The 20,135-nt window shown below is 42.2% G+C and overlaps 1 protein-coding gene across 2 annotated transcripts in view; it reads left to right on the forward strand.

Annotated features, from left to right (window-relative positions):
* The window catches only part of MYLK (myosin light chain kinase), a 338,535-nt gene that overhangs the window by 257,562 nt on the left and 60,838 nt on the right, over window positions 1–20,135 (forward strand). For both annotated transcript variants that reach the window (XM_036746782.1, XM_036746783.1), the window contains exons 19-22: window positions 3,809–3,859; window positions 6,702–6,829; window positions 11,470–11,623; window positions 17,678–17,980. In XM_036746782.1, the coding sequence (XP_036602677.1) occupies window positions 3,809–3,859; window positions 6,702–6,829; window positions 11,470–11,623; window positions 17,678–17,980 (636 nt within the window). The remainder of the gene's footprint in view (window positions 1–3,808; window positions 3,860–6,701; window positions 6,830–11,469; window positions 11,624–17,677; window positions 17,981–20,135) is intronic.

The raw sequence follows: 20,135 nt of genomic DNA on the forward strand, positions 1-20,135 counted from the left end.
ACCAAAACTCATCATCTTTTCCCCTCAAACCAACCTCCCCTCCCAGATTGATCAATGATACCACCATTCTCCCAGGCACACAAAAAAAGGAATCTGTCATCTTGGACTTCATCCCATATATCTGATCCATGACCATCTCCCGTAAATTCTTTCCTCCAAATGTCTGCCACGTTTGTCCCTTCCTTTCCATTCTAACTGTGGCCTTCTAGCCTCACTTTTCATCACATCATATCAAAATTGCTCTAGTCTTCTCTTATACTTGACCTCTTTGCCTCCATCTTCTCTCTTCACCCTCCAGGGGTACCTCCCGCATACTACTGCCAACTAAGCTTCCTTGCACACATCACTCTTAGCCTATCACTCACTTCTCAGAAATCTCTAATGGTTCCTGGCTGTCTTCAGGATAAAGTACAAATTCCTTGGTACTTTATAAATCTAAAAGCACTACATAAGAGTGTCTTATCATTATTATTGTTAATCCAGCTTTTAAGATTTTCCATAATCTTGCTACTTTCTCCTTTCTATCCAAATTCACTATCTACAACTCTTCAGTACAAAACCTTGTTATTTCAATATCTTCCCAAGGATTTCTGCTTGTTCCTGACTCCAGGCCTTTTTTCAGGACATTTTCCCCACCTGTAGCACCATCCATACTTCTGTACCCATCCAAATCCCACCCATCCTTCAAGACCCAGCCCAAGTTTTACCTCTTTCAAATTTCCATTGACCTCTCTCTTCTCTCTTTGCCTAAAACCGGCTAGGTGGCCTCATGGCTAGAGTGCTGGACTTAGAATCAGGAAAACCTGAATTAAAATCTTGCCTCAGAGACTTGTTGTTGTTTGTCCTTCATTCTTGGAGAGAACCAATGACATCAGGAGGGTGATGTCTCGATTTGTAAGTGAATTGGATTTAAGTGAGGTAGAGCTGTGCAAAGTCAGCTTCTCTGGATCCATTTGGGTCCAGTGGCCAAGATGTAGATTAGTTTGACTGGAGATGGCCCCGTACGCTGTGGGAGACCTTGGCCTTTTAAAGCTAAGGTCTTTCCCAGGTCTCCCTCTGCCTCAGACACTTCAAATCACTTCAACAGTTTCCTCATCCATAAAATTCAGTTAATAATAGAGGTTGTTTTTGAGGATTAAGTGAGAGAATATGTGTAGAGTGCTTTCTAAGTGTTACCTATTACTATTCTATATACTTCTAGATATTTATCTAATTATGTTTTGCCATGCATTGTTCCTGAATGAATTTCTCTATGTCTCTTACATCCCTCTAGGCAATATTCTCCTGCTTTGGTCCAAAAGTGTCAAATACCTGGCCCCATAACATTCCCAAGTGCCACCCAAATCAGATTAAAAAGGAAATATTTAACAAACAAATAAAAAGACAATAAAACAAGGACAATATTAAAATTTAAAACTAAGTCAATCTGCAGGCTACAGAGCTCCTTATGTATGGTTAGTAGCCTCTATTTCTTTTTTTAAATAATATTTTATTTTTCCCCCTGTTACACATAAAGACGATTTTTAACATTCAGTTTTAAGAATTTTTGAGTTCTGGGGCAGTTAGGTGGCACAATGAGTAGAGCACCGGCTCTGGAGTCAGGAGGACTTGAGTTCAAATCCAGCCTCAGACACTGACACACTTACTAGCTATGTGACCTTAACCCCAATTGCCCTGCCCTCTCCCCTCCCCCCCCCCCAAATTTTGAGTTCCAAACTTTCTCTTTCCCTTCTTCAGGCTCTCTCCTCCCTGAGGCAGTAAACAAATTGATTATAGGTTATACATGTTTAATGATGTAAAACATATTCCCATATTAGTCATGTTATAAAAGAAGACACAGACCCAAAGAAAAAAATACAGAAAGCGAAAAATAGTATGCTTCGATCTGCATTCAGACTCCACCAGTTCTCTCTCTGGAGGTGGAGAGAGTTTTTTATCATGAGTCCTTTGGAATTGTCTTGGATCGTTGTATTGCTGAGAATAGCTTAGCCCCCATTTCTATTTGAGTTTGACACCACTGCTTTACTTAACTCTCTAAGACTCTCAGTTACAGAGAAGGAGGCAATAGGGTAGATTTGGTAAAGGGAGCTTTCTCCTCTGGAAGTTCCTTATATCAATGAAATCACAGATCCAGGCCCTGTCCCTATCCCCTTGTATTCCTCACTGCCTAACAGTTAACTAGTACAGTGGGACGTTAGGTGAGACTTGAAGGAAGCCATAGAAAGTAGATGAAAGTGGAAAGCATCCTAGGCATGGGGTGCAGCCTGTGAAAATTATTGAGTTGGGAGATGGAGTGATGTGTTCAAGTAATAGAAGGAGGCCAGTGTCATTGGACTGCAGATTACATGGTGGGGACTAAGGTATAAGAAGACTGGAAAGATTGGAAGGGGCCAGGTTCTGAAGGGCTTTGAATTCCAAAGGATTTTCTATTTTATCGTGCAGGTACTAGGGACCCACTGGAGTTTATTGACTGGAGGAAGACAGATTTAGATTTGTGCTTTAGGGAGATCAGTCTTACAAGTGAGTGGAAGATGAAGTGGATTAAAGAGAGGCTTTTGTCAGGGAGACCAACCAGCAGGCTATTGCAGTAGTCAAAGCATGAATTGATGAGGGCCTGCACCAGACTGGTGGTGGTGTCGGAATAGAAAAGGAGCATATGCAAGAGATAGAACAAAAGCAGGAGCAGGGGGAGTTGGCAACTGATTGGACATGGGTGGGGAGGGGCGAGAGAGAATGAGGAGTCGAGTTATACTGACAGTGGGTGCTCAATCATTAAATGGCTCTTTGCTTAGTTGGGTGATTGGTTAACTGATTGGTTAATTGAGGTGAGCTATGGCAGAAAGAATCCAACCTGGAATTAAATATTTAGGAAGGAAGGGAGGGAAGAAAGGAAGCATTTATTAAGTGCCAACTATGTGCCAGGCACTGTGCTAAACATTAATATTTGCATAGTGACTTATAAATTTCATAGGTTCGAAGATTTACCACCAAGAGGTAACAATAGAGGTCATCTTGTCCTCCTCCCTCATTTTATATACTAGGAGCTAAGGACCCAGAGAAGTTAAGTGACTTGGTCAAAGTCATACAGAAAGTAAATGCTAGAGTGATGACTAAAACTCATATCCTCTGATTTCAAATCCAACTTGCTTGCCATTGTACCATATTTCCTTTCTAAAATGAGCCTTCTGAGGCTCATGGGCAATAGTAGGCTTCACATCCAAGACTTCCTGTTTACTAAATAGGTATTTCTTTCATATCACAGTCCAGTTGTTTTTTTTTTTTTTTTAGTCAAGCATCCCTTTTTTTGCAAGCCATCTAGAAAGAGGTCTCTGAACCGAAAATGAAAGCATTCGGCTAAGGTTCCCTGCTCAGGACAAAGCTAAGATCCTTGAGCCCATGCAAAAGGCAAATTGGATTTTCTAACATTCTTTTCATTTTCTGGTCCTTTGAGGGGTTAGGAAGGGAAGAGAAGATGATTGGTAAGTTTACAATTATGTCTTTAAATAGGGTGTAGATATCTCTTATCAGTGACCAACGTACCTTCTTTATCTCAAGACCTCAGGCTCCAGAGACTGCTGCCCCTGTTCCTTGAGTTCTGATATTTGATAGGGGGGTTGTACTGCCCCGGGCAGGATGAGGAGGATATTTGATCTGAAGCTGGATTCCAAAGAATGGATCCAAGGTGGGAGTGGTCAAGACAGTGAAGATTCAGTGGGTTATTAATGTGTAATAAGCAGGTAATAAGATGTAGCAATTTTCTTGGGACACCAAAAAATGTCATAAGTAATTGATCTTCTCTGTATTTCAGGCGATGCAACAGTGAAAAAGAAACCTGCCCCCAAGACGCCCCCGAAGGCAGGTAATTAATTGCTGGTAGCAAGACAGAGGGTTGCCTGTTGGGATTCGGTATTTTTCCCTTGGCCTGTTGCCATACTGGTCCTCTGGGGCTCTATGGCTCAGGATCACCCTGTCTTTATCCTTCATCTGTCACATCCTCTGGATCCAGACTCTCCCTCATGCTAGCTTGCTCATTCTTTCTTCTGAGCCCCAACCTAGTTCTTCCCCTCTTCCCTTCTTACTTTTCTCATTCATCCTCACTTCATAGGACAAATGAGTTGCCCAGTCTTGTCACCACACCTCTCCTCTTGGTGCCCTTATCTCTACTCACTTAGAAGGTCCTTATCACTTCTTCCCCAGGCTATTACAATGGCTATTTGATAGTTTTCTGCCTTGAATCTTTCCCATCTCCATTCCATCCTCTACTTCCAGCCAAAGTGATTTTCCTTTAATGCAACATATGATTATGACACTATCCTACCCAACAAACTCCAGTGGCTCCCTGTTCCCTCAGGACGAGATATAAACTCTTCTGTTGGGCATTTAATACCCTCTACAACTTGGCCCCAACCTAATTTCCTGTCTTATCATACATTGATCCCCTTTCCTCATGCTACAGTTCAGCCAATAGATCACACCAGGTCTCCTTTTTCTGGACCTTTACACTGGCTGAACCCCATACCTGATATGCACTCCCTCCTCACCTCTGCTTCCTAGAATCTCATTTCCTTCAAAACTTAGCTTAATGTGAAACTTTTTCTGATGTCCACAACTGCTAGTGTTGTTGTAGTTGAGTTGTTTCACTTATGTTCTACTCTTTGCGACCCCATTTAGGGTTTTCTTGGCAAAGATCCTGGAGTGGTTTGCCATTTCCTTCTCCAGCTCATTTTACAGATGAGGCAAACAGAGCTAAGTGACTTGCCCAGGGTCACACAGCTAGTAAGTGTCTGAGGTCACATTTGAACTCAGATCTTCCTGACTCCAGGTCTGGAGCTCTATCCACTGTATCAACTACTATTACTGCCCCTCACCAAATTACCTTGCATTTATTTCATGTGTATATTGTATATACTTACATATGTATGTGTTGTCTCCTCTAATAGAATCCAAGCTCCTTGAGGACAGAGTTTGTTACTTACATCCTTGTACCTCCAGGGCTTAGTACAGTGTCTAGCACATAATAGGTACTTAATGAATTCTTGATGACAAATTAGTTCATCAACATTGTGAGCACACACTATGCCCAGAGCATTGTACAGCACTATGGACTGTCCTTCCCTTTCCCCAAAGCCTTACTTAAAATTTAACTACACTAAGAGGGACATAGCTTCTAGGAATAAAGAGGTGATAAAAATAAAAAGGTTGTTCTAGAACCTTCATCATACTTCATCTGGAATATTGTGTTTAGTTTTGGGAACCACAGTTTAGAACATAGATAATCTGGAGAGTGTCTAGGGTTGCAAAACCAGGAGGTTAAGGCCTGCAGTCTTTGTCATATGAAGATAGGTAGAAGGAACTGGAGGTGTTTAGCCTGGAGAAGAGAAGATTGAGGGGAACCAGGATAGCTGTCTTTAAGAATTTGAAGGGCTGGACTATAAAAGAGAGATTAGACTTATTCTGTTTGACCCCAGAGGGCAGAAACCCAGAGCAATGGATGGAAGCCGCAAGGAGGCAAATTTAGGTAGGATTTCAGAAAAAAAAAAATTCCTATCATTTATAGCTATCCCAGAGTGGAATGGACTGTCACTGGAGATGGAATCTTCTTCTTAGGGGTCTTCAAGCAGAGGCTGGATGACTCCTTGTTGGTCATGTTTTAATGGAGATTCCTTTCCTGTGAGGGTTGAAGAGTAGCTACTGAGAGCCCTCCCAACTCTCAAATTCTGTGATTTTCTGAGAAAATCTTCCCTTACTGTTCATCTCTCACCATAGTCTACTTCTTCTCAAGTGTTCATGCCCAATTGCAATATATTCATTTTGCAAGGTCTCTCTTGTTCTTTTTCTGTGGGATTGGTTTTGTCTCCCTTATATGCTCCCTGCAAGCAGGCCATATTCCCAGGAAACAAGCAACAGACACATGGATTTTGACTATTTCATTTCCTCCCTTTGACCTTGTTTATCTCTGTATATGATCTCCCTGACTCACTAGAATATACATCCTGGACAGTAGGGACTTTTTCATTTTTTGTCTTTGTAGGACTAGGATTGTGCCTGGAACATTTTTTGGGGGGACAGGACCTGTGATTTCATTCGTTAAAAAAAGATGCCTCTATTGATGAAGACCAGCAGCTTTTCCTCAGCTTACAATTTGAGAGACCATAAGTTAGGGCATTGAGAGTATAAGTGACTTGGCCATAGTTGCACAGATAGTATATGTCAGAGGCAGGTAACTGCATCCACTTCAGCAGGCTTCCTTTTGCCTAGCACATCATGGGTGTTTCATCAATTTGTGTTATACTTCGTTGCATTGCATTGCAATAAAATAAATGGACAATACCATTCAACATGAATAACAAGGGGATGCTGTGTTAAGAATCTGACTACAGCTGAGTGTGGTTTATCAGGAAAGGTTTCCTAAGCCTCATGTCACAGCTCTCAAACTAAGCCCCAGTTTCTAGTTCTCTCCCTGAAAGTGTGGGGATGAAGAAGAAGGAGGCAGACTAACAGTCTATGACCACATGCCTATGACCATCCCATGCCATATCGAATGCAGCTCAGTGCACCATATATCAGGGAACCAACTTCTGATGGGAAGAGGTTCAGCTGTTCTTCAGAGTAGTGTGTTCTCTCCGTCTCCATCTATCTGCCTACCTGGCTTTTTCTTGATCTCTTTATTTCTCTGACTCCCTTTCTCTCTTGCCCTCTAGCTCTTCCTCCCCAGATTATCCAGTTCCCTGAGGATAAGAAGGTTCGAGCTGGAGAGTCCGTAGAGTTGTTCTGTAAAGTTGCAGGCACCCAGCCCATCACTTGCACTTGGATGAAGTTCCGAAAGCAGGTAATCTTCATGGGTGGGGAATTTGAGGGGTCAGGACCTGACCAAGAAGTGGGAATAGATGTATGTGTATGTTAGGGGGGAATCTTTTAATGGGGACCCAAAGGAGGCATAGGGACTCTTTTCCTACTGAGAGATCTTTACAAATCAGAGAGGTCACCATATGTTTTAGGTGGCTTTCATGGGGAGCCACAGAGCCATGGATACCCAAAGGAGGCATCGACTTTTCCTTCTCAGAGGTGTTTCCAAATGAGAGTGATCTCTCTGCCAATCTATTTTTGGTCCTATCCAGAGTCTAGGTGAATTAAATGACCAACAACAACCACAAACATTTGTTAATCACCTACTGTATACAGAGCACCATATCAGGTGCTGAAGGAAATACAAAACGTAGAGCGGAGGTGGCCCCTGACCTCATAGAGTTCATAACCTAGTAGGGGAGTAGGACACAATTACAGATAAAGATATTATACGATGTTACATGTGTTAGGATGAGGAGGCCTGAGTTGTCATCTCTTCTTCGACCCCAAATTTGCAGTGTAACTGTAGATAAGTCACCTCCTTTCTTCAAGCATCAGACTCTCCATCTGTATAGAAGGAAAAATTATCCTTGCCCCTGCCCCATACTTGTTTCATATGTCTGGTGTGAGGATACAATGAAACTAGATAACGCATCTCTATAGCAATGCAAGGCCATGCAGACATTTTAAGATGCTCTAAACAAGCTGGCCTTCTAGGGTCTCCAACATACCTGATGACAAAGGCCTATTCCAGGAGGGTGCTATTGGCTTGGGTTTCAGCCTGTAGCATGGCAGAAAATGGGCATTCACCCAGTTTGGCTGTGTGGGAAGGTGTCTTCTATCCCTACCCCATCCCTGCCAACACAAATTTTAATGCCTGTTTTAAACTTTGTGTGTGTGGGCACTCCTAAATATACAAACACTCAACTCATAAATTTATGTATTTACTAACATCCAGGCAGAGGCAGAGTTAAAAGTATTTCCTAAGATACCATATGCCCTTCTCACTAAGAACCACGCCCAATCCAGCATGAACACAGTCTGAGAGTGGGAGCCCACCAACCTAAATAGAGGTAAATGAGCCCAGGTCAGAAAGGGAGCAGGTCAGAGCTCCCATGCCATTCAATAATGGGATCACCCAATGAGTGGCTATTGTATATTAAGTCTCAGCAAGACAAGACTGTCTAGTTAAAAAAAAAAAAAAGCAGGAGTGGCATCCAGGGATGGTTTGGTTGTTTTGTTCTGGGAAGTCAGAGTTGTGTTCCAAAAGCAATGGTGTTTTGGTTGTATTATACTTTCCAGAACAAGAAGTGGAAAGTGGAACCGGCGATGTGTTCATGGAAGCAGTTGAATGTTGAATGCGATGTGATACAAAGACAAAAATGAAACAGGACCTAGCCTCAAAGAACTTACACATGGCAAGAATGCCATACTCATATAGAAATGGATGCATATTTACTTAGAAAACCACAAATTAACATCTATGCTGTGCTGCATTTTTATTTATGTTTCTAAAGCTTTCCCAAGGGATGGGGAAGAGGAATCCTATAGATAGGTAGATAGATAGATAGATAGATAGATAGATAGATAGATAGATAGGTAGATAGATAGATAGATAGATAGATAGATAGATAGATAGATAGATAGAAGATAGATTTAGAGAGAGAGAAGTGAGAGAGGGAGAGAAGGATAGATAGATAGATAGATAGATAGATAGATAGATAGATAGATAGAAGATAGATTTAGAGAGAGAGAAGTGAGAGAGAGAGAGAAGGAAAATGGGGGAGAGTGAGGGAGAGAGAAAGTAGGGAAAGGAAATTGGGAGAGAGAATGAGAGGTAGGGAAGTAAGGGAGAGAGAGAGATGGTTGGGGAGGGAGAGAAATGAGAGAGAGAGAGAGAGAGAGAGAGAGAGAGAGAGAGAGAGAGAGATTGAGAAGGAATGAGATAAATTGAGGGTGGGGGGACCAACAAAGAGAGGAGGAAGGAGGTGGGCACTTAAGCTGAATTTTGATGGAAGAAAAAGGACCAAAAGCCTGAGTTGAGTGAAGAATACATTCCAACCATCAGGAATGGTTTGTTCAGAGTTAGAAGATGGAATGCAGAGTTTAGAGTACGGCTAATAACCCAGTTTGGCTGGAACATAGAAGGTAGTAAGGTGAGAAAAATGAAAGAAGTCAGGAAAGGTAACTTGGAGCCGGATTGTGGAGGATACTTTTAAATGGTCATGTAGAGGATTTTGGATTTTATCCAGGAGTAGGGAGTTGTTAAAATGGGGTTCATGAGCTTGTTTAATATTCCAATAACTGTTGTTCAGTAGAATCTGTCTCTATCATAATCTCATGCATTTTAGTTTATATATTTTAAAGCCTGATTCTGAGAAGGGGTCTATAGGATTCACCAGGCTGTCAAATGGGTCCAGGATACAAAAGAGGTCAGGATCTCCTGCTCTAGAACCAATCAGGAACAAGTGAAGGTTTTTTTGAGTGGAGAAATGATGTGATCAGACTTCTGCCTTAGGAGGATGATTTTGGCTGTTGTGTAGGGTGGCTTGAAGAGCGGAGTGACTGGAGGCAGGGAGATCCATTAAGAGGTGGTTGTAAAAGTCCAGGTGAGAGGTGATTAGACCATGAACTAGGTTGTGACCTCAGCCTCCCCAAGAGGTTGTGTTCGTTGAAGGAAGGAGATGGGTACTAGAGATGCTTCGGTGGTAGCTCACGAAAAGCTAGCTCAACCCATAAAATAGGTGGGATTAGTTCTCTTATTGACAATAATTCTACAGGCCAGCCATATTATGGGTTAAATGGGCTTTTGGGGATTAGCTTGGGGATTTAATCACTGTGAGGAAGCTTGTTTCTGTGGGGAAATGTGTTTCATGTTCTGAGCCTTAGACCTAACAAATAAAGTTTTGGAAGACATCCACATGTAAGGCAGGGACTTGTGTCTTTTTTGTGTGTAAGTCTGCAGGTGTCTATGTATGTTGCAGAAACCTGGGAGCCCCTTTCTCCTGAGCCCTTTCTTGCTCTATTAACAAGGTATTGTAGATATCCCCAGAGCATGGAGAGCCAGGCTAGTACTGGGTATAGGGATGGAGGAGGGAGGAGGAAAAGAACCTGAGTACTACGAAGATAGAGATGTGGGAGGAGAGGAAGGACATTCTTGGGACTTCCAAGCTATAACCTTGGGTCATACCACCCAGGATCATCAAGGAATAACAAAGGATCCCTGAATTTTTCATGCTTCGTTAAGATAACTACACTAAGGATTTTTCAGTTTTGAGAAATTGGGATTCTACTGGAAAAGGTTTCTAAAAAGTTTTTCTATAATCCTAAACTCAGAAAGGTGAGGGAAGATTGGGAAGCTCCCTGACTCTGAGCCTAGGGGCCAACGAAGTGCTGAAATAGTTCATTCTCCTCTCCCTTCCTAGCCAACACTCAGAGGCTTTCCACAGCTTCTTTTGCCTAGAACCATGGGCCAGGGACCCCGCCAAGTTACTGAAATGGAGAATTTGTCTATGAGCTAAGAGAGAAAAAGAGTGTGAAAAGTGAACCCACAGAACCCCAGGGCCAGAGGCCGTCTCCTCCACTAGAGGTCATCCACCCTCTTTTACGTAAGGCCTCTTGTGATCCCCCCCTTCCAGATATTAACGCCTCCCTCCTAAATTTACCTTCTATTTAGTAATAGGGGACTGGACCTGTGATTCCTTTGGCACAGGCTAGTCCCAAGCAAGGAAGTTCCCTCTGCCAATGCAGATTGGTACCTTCTCTGCAATGTCGAGCCTTAGAGAGTTGCCTAGAGCATTGAGAGGCTGAGTGATTTGCCCAGGTTCTCCCGACCCTGCACCCGCAACCCCTGGCCAGCTATCTATTATGACATACTGCCTGTTGCATTTATCTCATATACATATGTGTGTGTGTGTGTTTGTATACGAATATATGTCACATGTGTTTGTATATATTTGTTGTTTTTCAATCATTTCAGTCGTGTTTGGCTCTTTATGACCCCATTTGGGGTTATCTTGGTAAAGATACTGGAGTGGTTTGCCCTTTCCTTCTCTGCCTCATTTTACAGATGGGGGAAACTGAGGCAAACAGGGTTAAGTAACTTGCCCAGGGTTACTCGGCTAGTAAATGTCTGAGGGCAGATTTGAATTCAGATTTTCCTGACTCCGGTCTTCATGTTCTATCCACTGAGCCACATGTATGTGTGTATCATATGCCATATTATATATTATACATATAATATATAATCTACCATGTGTGTGTACAGATACACACAGAATGTGTTGTATCCCATCCTAACCCCCTCCCCAGTACATGAGCTACTTGAGGGCCAAGATGGTTTCTTTTTTGTCTCTGTATTCCCTCTACCTAGAACAGTGTCTGGTGCTAGGACATATTCACTAAATGCTTATTGATTCATTGACTGACTAATTGACTGATTGCCTCTAGATGGAACTGCGTCTGTCACAGATCAGCCCTAGCTCCTCTGTAACCAGGAGCAGAGGACAATCCCTCTCTATTCTAGGAGGGCTGGGCAGGGACAGGCGAGTCGGGGAGTGGGGGGGGGGGGGAGATCCTCTTTCTTCACTCTGGCCGTGCTCATCACACCATTTCCTCCCCCAGATCCAAGAGAGTGAACACATCAAGATCGAGAGCAATGAGAATGGCAGCAAGCTCACCATCCTTGCCACCAGGCAGGAGCACTGCGGCTGCTACACGCTGCTGGCCGAGAACAAGCTGGGCACCAAGCAAGCTCAAGTCAATGTCACCGTTGTGGGTGAGTGGGCCAGGCCAAAGGAATGGTTGGGGCGAGGCGGAGAAAAAGACGGCGCCCATAAAGGCTTCCAGGGATGTCGGAAGTGGAGAACCCCCGGCACTATCCACTGAGATGAGCAGACACTCACAAAACTGGCCTCTCTGCCTGGATGTGCTGTGTGTTTGTGGATGTGTTTGCTTGCATGTGTGTGCAGGTATTTGGGTGGGTTTGTAGGTGTATCTACTATGCTTATGAACATGTGGCTTCTCCATCTGTTCTCAGCTCTGAAAGCTTCAGATCTGATTCCTACCACATTACCTTCCTGCACACAGCTGTGCACATACACACACACACACACACACACACACACACACACACACAGAGTACAGTCTCCATAGCTGGCTCCCTCCTGATGGGTGCTCAGGTTCTGCAGAGGTTACTGCAATCAGAACTCAAAGTAAGGACTAGGAGACAAGTCTCCCAACTCCTAGCCTATCAGAGGCCACTTTGTGGACAGGTAGAGGTAAGGAGTGTCCTCATGGCAGAAGGAATTATTGGGCTGGAAAAATTAAGCTCAGACATACTACAAATAATAGAATTAGTTGGGGAGAAGGAGAGGAAAAAATGTTTACTCCCATCTCTCACCCCACCATCCCTTACCAAAAAATAGCTGACTTCAGCTAATGGGACAAGAGATGGGAAGAAGATAAATGGTGAGAAGAAGGAAGCAGAGAAAAAGAACAGGCTAGAGAAAAAGAAAAGAAGACTGGAGGTGGGGAAAGAGTAAAAAGGCATGAAAAAGAATGCAAAAATCATGAGACTCAAAACCACTGACACCAAGTAGTTTGTGGTGGTATGTGTCGACCAACTGGGAAGTTGCTTATTTTCCTTTCCGCTGTTTCTTTAAAAACCAAAAGTATTAGGGGTGGGGACTCTGAGTTTTTAAGAGGATGTTAAGGGGAGGAAGCTATTGAGTGGGGAAGTTGGGGTGAGCAAAAGGTGCTGTGACTCAGGAGACTGAAGAGAAATTGAGGTTGGAAGGTGGAGAGAGGTAACCATGGGACTCATTTAAGAACAGCTACAAAAACATGACAGTTAATTCCAGCTCCAGAGCAACCCCAGACTACTTGAACAAAGAGTCCAATAAACCTTTAGTGAGATTGGGCCACTTTCTCTGTTCACCCACCCTCTCCATTACTCCCAAGGCAGAAGTCAGGGAGCCCAGGCATTCCCAAAGAATCCAAGTACCTCATATTAGCTACTAATTCATGTTTTCTCCCTCCTTCTTTCAGGAGCTGCCTCTTCATTCTTGTTTTCCCTCTTTTATCTCCAATCTGCTCTTTTCTCCCTCTCCTCTCCCTTCCTTCCCTTCTTCCTCTTTTCTTCAATTCTCTTTTCAAATTTTTGCTTTCCTTCTTCCATTCTCCATCTCCTTTTCCTTCTTTTCCGTATCTCCCATTCTTTCTTTCTACTTCTTTCTTCCTCTTCACGTCTTCTATCTTCTCATCTCTTGTTCCATTAGCTGAAATCAGCAATTTTTGTGAGGAGTTAAGGGTTGAGGGATGGGAGTAAGATTTTTCTCTTTTTCTTCCTCCCCCTCTGATTCTTCCTCTTACTTGTAACATGTCTGGGCTTCATTTTCCCCATCTGTAAAATGGTGAGACCAATTATTTCTATGACCCCTCCCCCATCCTAACTGTCTTTTGAGGGCACTAGATATTAACTTCATTGGAATGAGGAGTAAGTAATTGGCTTGTCTGCTCCATGGGTGAGGTTAAGTTGGACTGTTCCTTCAGGTGCATAGAATAGGAGTGTATGAGTACAGAATTCCCCCACCCCTAGCAAGTGTTAATTCTCTTAAGCTCATAGTTTTATCTCCCTTCTGCTGTGCTGTTTTGGGGGCTGGCTGCTTGAACTGCTTTTTTCCGTGACATTCCCCCCACACCCACACATATACTATCCTCCCCCACGGGCTTTACCCCCGCCCCCCTTCAGCCATCCTGCAGTTGTAGCCTTTTATGGTTTAGTTTCTTATTTTGTGAGGCCAGCACTGACAGGGGCCATCGGCATGGCGGCCAGCCAGCTGGCAGGACCAGCATGTTAAATACCGTCCCTTCTAAATAACCTCGAAGGGGAATGGAATGGAGGCAAATGGTGCTTTCTGTCTGCTTCCCCCTCACAGAGCTAAGAATAGAATGGTTCAGTGAAATGAGGACTCATATTTATATACAGTAAAGTCTCATTCATTCATTCAGACCCCCCTAATTCAGAATGATGTACTGATAATTCAATTTGAATTGAGCCGAGATTTACCTTTCCATAAACACCAATGCATTCTCCATGAACAGAATTTGCTAAGAATGTGAACCACATAAACAACATTATAAAGGAGTCATGTAAACTTACTTGAGACAAACCTTTCAAACACTTTAGCAGCACCTATTTGCAAACTAGCAATGAGTGTGTTCATTACAGATGGCCCTGTTGATTGATTAAAGAATGTCCAAGTAGGACATCGACTTGGAAACACTTTCTTAGCTTTGCTGACTTTGTATCACTTTTTCTATTCCAAAATATTAAAACTTTGTTCCCTTTTGTATAGTCTACAACTTATTTTTTTCCCTTTTAAAAAAAATAGATTGACCTTTCCCCCTCAAAGTTCAGCCACTGATTAGCCTCAGGGAGATGAATTTTCAGCCCCAGAATCTCAAGGAGACTTTCATGTAGTTATTGGAAAATACTGGTGGAATCAGTGCCTGCACCAATGAAATCACAGCATTTCCCTATGGATTCTTAATTCATGCAGGTTTTTTTTTAAGGTCAATTCAGGAATATATTAAGGTGTTCTTTGGGTATCAGAAAGACCCTTGACTCTTCCTTTACTATCTGAGGCAAGGTGCTAGGGTAGAGGGAGAAGAAATGCCCACAGGACAGCCTAGGTTATGTGTTTGTTACTTCATGTGTCCATAGGAGGTGACACAGGACAGCCCAGGTTATGAGTTTGTTACTTCATGTGTCCATAGGAGGTGACACAGGACAGCCTAGGTTATGTGTTTGTTACTTCATGTGTCCATAGGAGGTGACACAGGACAGCCCAGGTTATGTGTTTGTTACTTCATGTGCCCATAGGAGGTGACACAGGACAGCCCAGGTTATGAGTTTGTTACTTTATGTGTCCGTATTGCTAACATACAATCCAGTTATAAAATGAGGAAAACAATAGCCCCTACCTCCCAGACCCAGGGGGAAACCAGGAGATATTTTTAAAGCAATTTGCATACTTTAAAGCACTATATAAATGTTTGCTGTTGTTACAAAAGCGTAGCAGAGAGTAACCCCGGATTAGGACTAGAAGATTCTGTTCCTGAGAAAGAAAAGGCCGTAGAGCTAGAGTGGTTGGATTAACTGTGTTCCTGTGAATAAGAACGTGTGAGAGAGAATTCCACTGGAGCTGTGGAGATTGGGACTAGCCTTTCCCTCCCAGCTCTTCCCTTCCCTCTTCCCCCCACCCCCACTCCCTGTTGTTCTAGCTCCTTCACTATAGGATTGGCAAGAATGCCAAGGGAGACACAAAGTCAAGTGCCTAGTGCTGTGTGTAAATGCCTTGCATGTAGAAAGCATGTGTGTGCTTGTGTGGGTATGTACGAGGAATCTGAAAAAGTATGGGAAAATCTGACTGCTTTGGGAGTAACCCTTTTTAGGATTTTTATCTGTGACTCCTTTCATTCCTTCATACGGTCCTAGGTCTCTGTATTTTGTGCATCATTGACAAAAATACGGACTCTACCTTCAAGTGGCTTCTAGTCCGACATGGTGAAACGTAGTAATAGTAGCAGCAGTTTGATACCTTCCTCGTCATATAATTGTTATGATCCTTAATTCTTTCCTTCTTAACCTTTATGGTATCTCTTCCCACCCACCGCCACCCCCAAAATAACAATGTTTTCGTTTGGAATTATAACTTATCCCACAATTGCCCCCTCAGCTGTAAGGCTCTTCTTTTCCAAAGCCAAAGGTCTATCTGCCACATACATCTCAGAGCTAAACCTAGTTTTTTCTCCCCCTGTGGCAGAAAGAAAAAAAAATGAAACATAGTGCGTATCTACATTAATGTAGAAATTTCCCAGCTAATTTACTATTTTGGGAAAAGGGCTTATTTAACAGGTCTTTTCCTCCTCCCCTTAAATTTTTTTAACTTAACCATATTCTTAAGTAGACCCAAAAATTAACATGTCATTAATGCTTAACAACTAGCCACTTTTGTAATTTGATTCTAATTCACTAGAATACCAAAAGATCATAGTTAAAACTAGAAATTATTCTAAAATATTCTCTAGGGAAAAATTAATTTTATTTACATTTTAATTTCTATCTTTTGTTTTCATATCACTTTTCATTTTCACATATATCCCTTCCCACGTCCATCCTCAGAGAACCACCCCTCGTAAGAAAAAGGGAAAAAGGAAAGGGAGAAGTCAGGGAAAAGACAATTAGAACTAACCAACACATCCCCCAAATATGACAGTATATACAGTGTTCCTTACCCATAGTACCATACTTCAGCAAAGAAGGGAATAGGGCCATATATTTCAAGCTGAAAAGGAGCTTAGGGACCATCTAGTCTACCCCGAACCTCCCCCTGCTCCCTGTCCCACATACATAGATTTTTCAGATGAGGAAACTAAGGCCCAGGGATATTAATGGATATGCACAAGGTCACACAGGTAAAATTTGAACCCAAGTCCTCTAACTTCAGAACCAGTGCTTATTCCACTATAACAAAGGATGCATTTTATCCACCCTTGTTTAGAGTCAAGTTAAGAACAAACCGTTTTAAAAAGAACATTTTAAAAAGAAAATTTAGAAATGTATTGAAGACCTCTTAGCTCAGACCCACACAGACATTACTAGTATCTCACAAAGTTGGTTACAGTTTAAAACCTCAGCAAAAATTTATTGGTCTCCTGCATCCTATTCTTATGTCACAGTGTCCCTCCAGTCCTTGTTTTTCATAGCCGTGGACTTTCCTGATATCCCTATTAGAAAGTCTTTTTTTTCCCCATTGATACTCTGTGTCCCACAGTTGGCCCTCTTTGCCACTAGATGGAGTGCCTTGCATTGGATAGGTGAAAGGCTAATTGACCTTGCTAGGAAATTCCACTCCTGGAGTTTTTTAAATGGTTCATTGCATCTCTTAGGAGCAATCTATCCTTGGAAAAGTGGGCATTTTTGTATTTGATCAGAATTCAACCGGATTAGCTCAGTTCCATGAGCAAGAGTCTTCTTGACCCCTGAGAATGGCAAACACTGCCTTATCTTCCAAAATTCCAGTAGGAGAGCTAGTGACATATTGTCAGGGTTTGCTCATAAATATTTCTTATCTAATTTGTACCCACCATGAGAGCCAAGGATGGACAGGGCTGACCCTCTCCATTGTACAGAGGTGGGAACCTGAGCCCAGAGAGGTAAAGAGGCTTGTTAAGGTCACACAGCAAGCCACGGGGAAAGCTAGGGTCTGAATTCAGGCTGTTCTGAGAAATGTGTTTATGACTTAGACTCAGCACAGGAAATCATGACTTATGAGCTGGAAGTCCTGTTACACACACACACACACACACACACACACACAGAGCCATAACAAGGTCCTTTGAACAAACAGATGCATATTCCATTTTGACTCTTTGGGGAACAATCATTTGTTGTTATGTCTATGTGTCAGGCTTCATTCCAAAGTCATAAATAAGTGGTTCTGAATTACAGAATCACAGAATTTCAGAGTAGGGAGAGCCTTCAACAGCCACCTAGTCCAATTGCTACCTGCAAAGAATCCTCAATACAACATCTTTGACAAGTGGTCATCCAGCCTCGGCTTGAAAACCCTCAATAAGGGGGAGAAAGAGGAACCTACCACCTCCCAAGACTAGCTCATTCCATTTCTGGTTCTCTCTAATTGTTAGAACGCTTTTACTCTCTGCAATTTCTACCCATTGTCTTCCAGTTATTAGAGTGAATGGACTAGACTTTCCTTGAAATTATTAAGGTGTTTGTGTCTGTCCTGTGTTTACATGTATCCAGATAAGCCAGACCCCCCGGCAGGCACACCCTGTGCCTCAGATATTCGGAGCTCATCACTGACTCTGTCATGGTATGGTTCGTCGTATGATGGGGGAAGCGCTGTGCTCTCCTACAGTGTGGAGATCTGGGACTCAGTGGACAAGGAGTGGAAAGAATTGACCACATGCCGCAGCACGTCCTTTAGCGTCCAGAACTTGCTGCCAGATCGAGAGTACAAGTTTCGTGTGCGGGCCATCAATGTATATGGAACCAGTGAACCCAGCCAAGAGTCTGAGCTCACCACAGTGGGAGAAAAACCTGAAGGTGAGTCTCATTCATTGTCAGCGTCTTCACTTTTGGATGGCATGCCCTCTATGTGTAGATCTGGGGATACAAAGAAAAGAGACAGCAAATCCACGAAACACACCCAGATCTGAGGCTGTGACAGTGCTATCACTTCATAGTATAATTTTGCATATCTACTGCTAAAAAACCTTTTTAGGGACATTTTTTTAACATAACAAAATATTTATAGCATCATTTTTATGGTAGCAAAGAACTTGAAACAAAGTAGATGACCACAGATTAGGGAATGGCTAAACTAATTGTGGCACAGGAATGTAAGAGAATATTACTGTACTGGAAGAAAAAATAAACATGAATGCAGAAAAGAATGGAAAGACTTAACATCAACTGATGTAGAGTGAAGTAAATAGAGTCAGGATAACAATATAGATAATGAGTACAACAATATAAAATTTTAAAATGACATTCACAAAGCAATGAAAAAAAAGTTGCAAAATTATAAAGAAGAAGCATGGTGCCAGAAGAAGAGCTCTGGGAAGACATTCTCCCTACTCTTCTGCAGAGGTGGAGCCCAGTCCACTGGTGTAGAAACATTGCATGTGAGGTTAGACTTTTTCAATGAAATTCTTTCCTCTTCTTTCTCACTTATTTTTTGGGGACATCTTTGCTTACATCATTATACCCCATCCCTATTCCCTTACCAAGCCAGCCATCCCTTGTAACAAAGGATAAAAGACAGAAGAACAATTTCAAAAAAACCAACCCGATAAACCCCAAACCATCCACACATCAACCAAGTCTACCAGGATTGCTAATATTCCATACTCATAGTTCCCCATCTCAGTAAACAAAAGAGAGAGGTACATTTTCTCAGTTCTGCTCTTAGGTCAAGCTTGGTCATTATAACTACAAAGCGTGCAGTGTGGTCCTTTCCTTCTCTCCATTTACATGGTGCTAGTCATTGCGTAAATTATTTTCCTGCTTCTGTTTACTTTGTTATATGTCCATTCACAGAAGGCTTTCCACGCTTCTCTGAATTTCTCATTGTCATCATTTCTTGCAACCTAGTAATTTTCCATTATGTTCATGTAACACGATTTGTTTAGCCAGTCCCCATTCGATGGATTTCTGTGTTATTTCCTAGTTTTTAGCTAGCAGATTTAGCTAGCATTTATCGGGCCTGTAATTTCAATGCACTGCCACAGTCACAGGGTACAAACTCTAAGGTGCACCCTTTGCCAGAGAGTCGTGTGAGGCTCTCACTTCAGACTTATCCATCCCTTCCCCCAAATTTATAACCAAGAATGTCCCATATTATACTTAAAATTCTAACTAGCTCTTCAATGAGACAGCTGACCTTCTTCTCAAATTATAGAACTCATTTTGTATGTTTATTGTTGAACTAGAAATTTCCTTGATATTCCTTGTGCTTGATCATTCTCATTAAATACCTCTCAAGTTGAAAAAAAGACAGTTAACCTTTAACTAATCAGCTGCTTGAAAGATAATAGTGCAGGTCTACATTAACTTGAGATTGATGGCTAAGTAGGAATTGTCACTAAATCAAATGATTTAGTTACTGTTTGATACAGGTAGCACCAGCTCTAACTTTTTCCTCTATCAGCTTAAACCAGAATTCTTAATTTGTCATCAGACATCAAACAACCTTCCCTTGGTTTGACCTTTGGGCTAGTTTAGATATCAAATGATATAGAAACATTCCTTCCTTTAATTCACTCCTTTCATTTTATGTTATGTTTCATTTATGTTCATTTAGCCACAGGAAGTCTAGTAAACCTGCCCTAAATTTCCTTCACACTGCAATGAGCACCTAAGGTCTTTACTAACTTTTTCCAAGACTGGAATAAAATGAAGAAAACCTTCTTCAGGACTCTGTGGAGGGACAACTTTGGTAAAGGAGCTAGGTCACCCCATGACTGGTTTTTCCAAATCTCCAATCTGGAGGAGACATTTTACCAGGTTATTCTCATTCTTAACTACTCTTCACTGTTAATTTCTTTCCTTGGAGCGAGGTGGAACTTTATGTGCACATCATGCCTGTTTACTTCCCCAGCAGCCTGAAATGCAAACTGCTTTATTGAAAGGAGCAAATCCCTTACTCAGAACAGAACTTGGTAAACAAAATTTTATTTGAAAAGTATTTTATGGCTGA

Source organism: Trichosurus vulpecula, chromosome 2 (genome assembly GCF_011100635.1).
Source record: "Trichosurus vulpecula isolate mTriVul1 chromosome 2, mTriVul1.pri, whole genome shotgun sequence".
NCBI lineage: Eukaryota > Metazoa > Chordata > Mammalia > Diprotodontia > Phalangeridae > Trichosurus > Trichosurus vulpecula.